Source organism: Solanum tuberosum, unplaced genomic scaffold (assembly GCF_000226075.1).
Source record: "Solanum tuberosum cultivar DM 1-3 516 R44 unplaced genomic scaffold, SolTub_3.0 scf00457, whole genome shotgun sequence".
Taxonomy (NCBI): Eukaryota; Viridiplantae; Streptophyta; class Magnoliopsida; order Solanales; family Solanaceae; genus Solanum; species Solanum tuberosum.
Window position 1 is genome coordinate 260844 of NW_006239380.1, and position 2641 is coordinate 263484.

Here is a 2641-nt window from a genome sequence, read left to right on the forward strand (position 1 = left end):
AAAATACATGTATCTAGATATATCTAATTATCGTCGTCTTACACGTAAATCGCCCTAAATTGGAAACTCAACAAACTATACCTATAAATAAGACTCCTTGTAAACAGTAATAGTCACGAAATAACACCATTTTGACTTTCATTAGCCATGCACTCTATGACTTTCTTCCAATTCACCATTCCATCGATTGTATGGGCGTCACCTCCCCCTACAACCACCACCATACCCCGTTGTAAATCATTGCAAAGGCCTTTTCCGGTCTCTACGGTGGCTTCATCACCTATAGGGCCACCTCCATCGCGCCACCACGTAACTCACTCAATGCCACATGAAAAGAAGTCTTCAAGTCACTAGAATCTTGGGTTTCCAAAAATCTCCTCGATTTTCCCAAACCCGTAGAGAAATGTTGGCAGCCTAGTGAATTTCTCCCTGACCCTTCTCAAGGGTTCGATGGATTTAACGAAGAGGTTTGGGCACTAAGACAACGAGTTTTAGGGCTTCCGGACGAGTATTTTGTTATGCTTGTGGGTAATATGCTAGCTGAAGATTCATTACCTACTTATCAAACCATGATTAATACGTGGGACGGAGTGCGCAATGAGACTGGGTCTAGTTCATGTCCATGGGCAATCTGGACTCGGTCATGGAAAAAGAGGAAGAAAAGGAGGAAGAAAAGGAGGAAGAAAAAGAGGAAGAGGGAAAAGAAGGAGAACCGACATGGTAATTTGCTACGAACTTACATTTATCTTTCAGGCAGAGTTGATATGATGATGATTGAGAAGACAATGCAATATACTATTCGAGCTGGAATGGTAACTGTAATTATCTCAGAAACAAACTATTCCTTCTGTTCTTTTTTACTTGTACAGTATGCATTTTGTACTCCTCTTAAAAAAAAACTAACGATATCGTGTTTGTATATCTTATTAGGACAATGGAACAGAGAACAATCCATATATGGGCTTTGTGTATACATCATTTCAAGAGCGAGCAACATTTTTGTCGCATGGCAATATGGCTAGGCTAGCTAAAGAGGCCGGAGACCCTGTACTATCCCGTATATGTGGAACCATTGCAGCAGATGAGAAGCGGCATGAGAATGCCTACATAAAAATTGTTGAGAAATTGCTTGAAGTGGATCCAAATACAACTATGTTAGCCATTGCAAACATGATGAAGAAGAGAATTGTGATGCCACAACATCTCATGTATGATGGGCAAGATTCGAATTTATTTGAGAACTACTCCGCCGTTTCCCAAAGGCTAGGGGTTTACACAACTCGTGATTATGCTGAAATAGTAGAGTTTTTTATAACACGATGGAAATTGGAAAAGCTTGAAGGCTTGACAGGGGAAACGAGGAGTGCACAGGATTTTGTTTGCAAATTTCCACTTACAGTTAGGAAGTTGGAAAATCGAGCCAAGAAAGTAGAACCACGTCGAGTGAAATTTAGTTGGATTTTCAATAAAGAAGTGAGTGTTTAGATGAATTGATCATTTGAAAGAAGTATGTAAACCAAAAGCTTATCCTTTCACTAATAGCCTTTTTGGCTAAGCTATATTAATAAATCTATATTGATACGTCCTAATGAAGTCTTGGAAGGGTAGAGGATGTAGCAAACCCTTACCTGTGTTTACCCTTAGCTAAAAAAGTAGGAAAGTAAGAAAGAAAAAGAACAAAATAACAATGCACCAAATAAGTGTAGAAACAAATATTAATACACATTGGAGAAAAAAACTATGCGATACCTAAATCATACTACTAGAAGTATGACAACATACTCGACTACCTATTAACCTTTTGTCCTAAACTCCTAATCCTTGACCTTCAAGTCTTTTTATCTGGGGTCATGTCCTTATTCAGCTGAAATTGTGTCATATCTTGTCTAGTCACAAACAATTAGTAGTATGACCTTGAAATTACATAGCAAATTCTTATTTGTTTTTTAACATTACAAACAGCTTTACACAGTGAAGTGATCACACAAAATTCATTCTGTTTGGAATCTGTATGTCTGCTCTCTTTAAAAGTTCAGCAGAGGCATGCTTGGCCATTGATAGAACTTCTTCCTGTGCAGAAAAAAATTCCAATGTGACACTCATTCACAGAATACATATTTAACCTAACAAAGTATATGAAACAGTATGATTTTAAGTATGCAATGTATACCTCGTCTACGGTTAAGATCTTCTTATCTTTCATAATCCAACAGCCGTTGCACATAACAGAGACGATTTTCTCAGTTCTCATGCAATAAACAAGGCTGGAAATGCTGCAAAAGTCATTAAAAGAAACTTGTGTAACATTCTGGTGATCACTAAAGAGGATGATATCATAAACCGGAATAATTGGAAGTACAATATATCGAATGAAACTAATATAAAGTTCATTTCTTCAAAAGAATATATCGGGACTATGTATTCCCAAAGAGTAAAATGTTTTCACATTTAAAGAAGAAAGGAAACCTTGATTTCCAAAAGAGCCTTTGAGCTAGTTTTCAGTTAAAGAGTAAATGCTTTCACAATTAAGCAAGAGAGAGAAACTTTTATTTCCAAAAGAAGCTTTTGAGCTACGTTTTGAGCAATTATCTCAAACCACAGAAAGAAGTATGTTTTTAAACATAAGAGCTAATATCAGATT

The 2641-nt window shown here is 36.9% G+C and overlaps 2 protein-coding genes across 2 annotated transcripts in view; one reads left to right on the forward strand and one right to left on the reverse strand.

Moving 5' to 3' along the window:
* The first annotated feature begins 357 nt into the window (after positions 1-357).
* LOC102606281 (stearoyl-[acyl-carrier-protein] 9-desaturase 6, chloroplastic-like) lies at positions 358-1577 on the forward strand. Its single transcript, XM_015303610.1, has 2 exons — positions 358-812; positions 931-1577. The coding sequence occupies exons 1-2, from the start codon at positions 519-521 to the stop codon at positions 1483-1485; spliced, it is 849 nt and encodes a 282-aa protein (XP_015159096.1). The 5' UTR covers positions 358-518; the 3' UTR covers positions 1486-1577.
* A 403-nt stretch (positions 1578-1980) lies between these two features.
* Positions 1981-2641, reverse strand: part of LOC102603594 (5-methylthioadenosine/S-adenosylhomocysteine deaminase-like) — a 17907-nt gene continuing 17246 nt past the window's right edge. The window contains exons 10-11 of the mRNA XM_015303613.1: positions 2171-2273; positions 1981-2070 (exon numbers count right to left, since the gene is read on the reverse strand). Coding sequence (XP_015159099.1) covers positions 1981-2070; positions 2171-2273 — 193 coding nt within the window. The remainder of the gene's footprint in view (positions 2071-2170; positions 2274-2641) is intronic.

Bases quoted from the DNA above. Each gene is read 5' to 3' on its own strand.
- LOC102606281 (XM_015303610.1), top strand. From the start codon at position 519: ATGCTTGTGGGTAATATGCTAGCTGAAGATTCATTACCTACTTATCAA. The intron at 813-930 runs GTAACTGTAATT...ATATCTTATTAG, and splicing joins ATACTATTCGAGCTGGAATG to GACAATGGAACAGAGAACAA.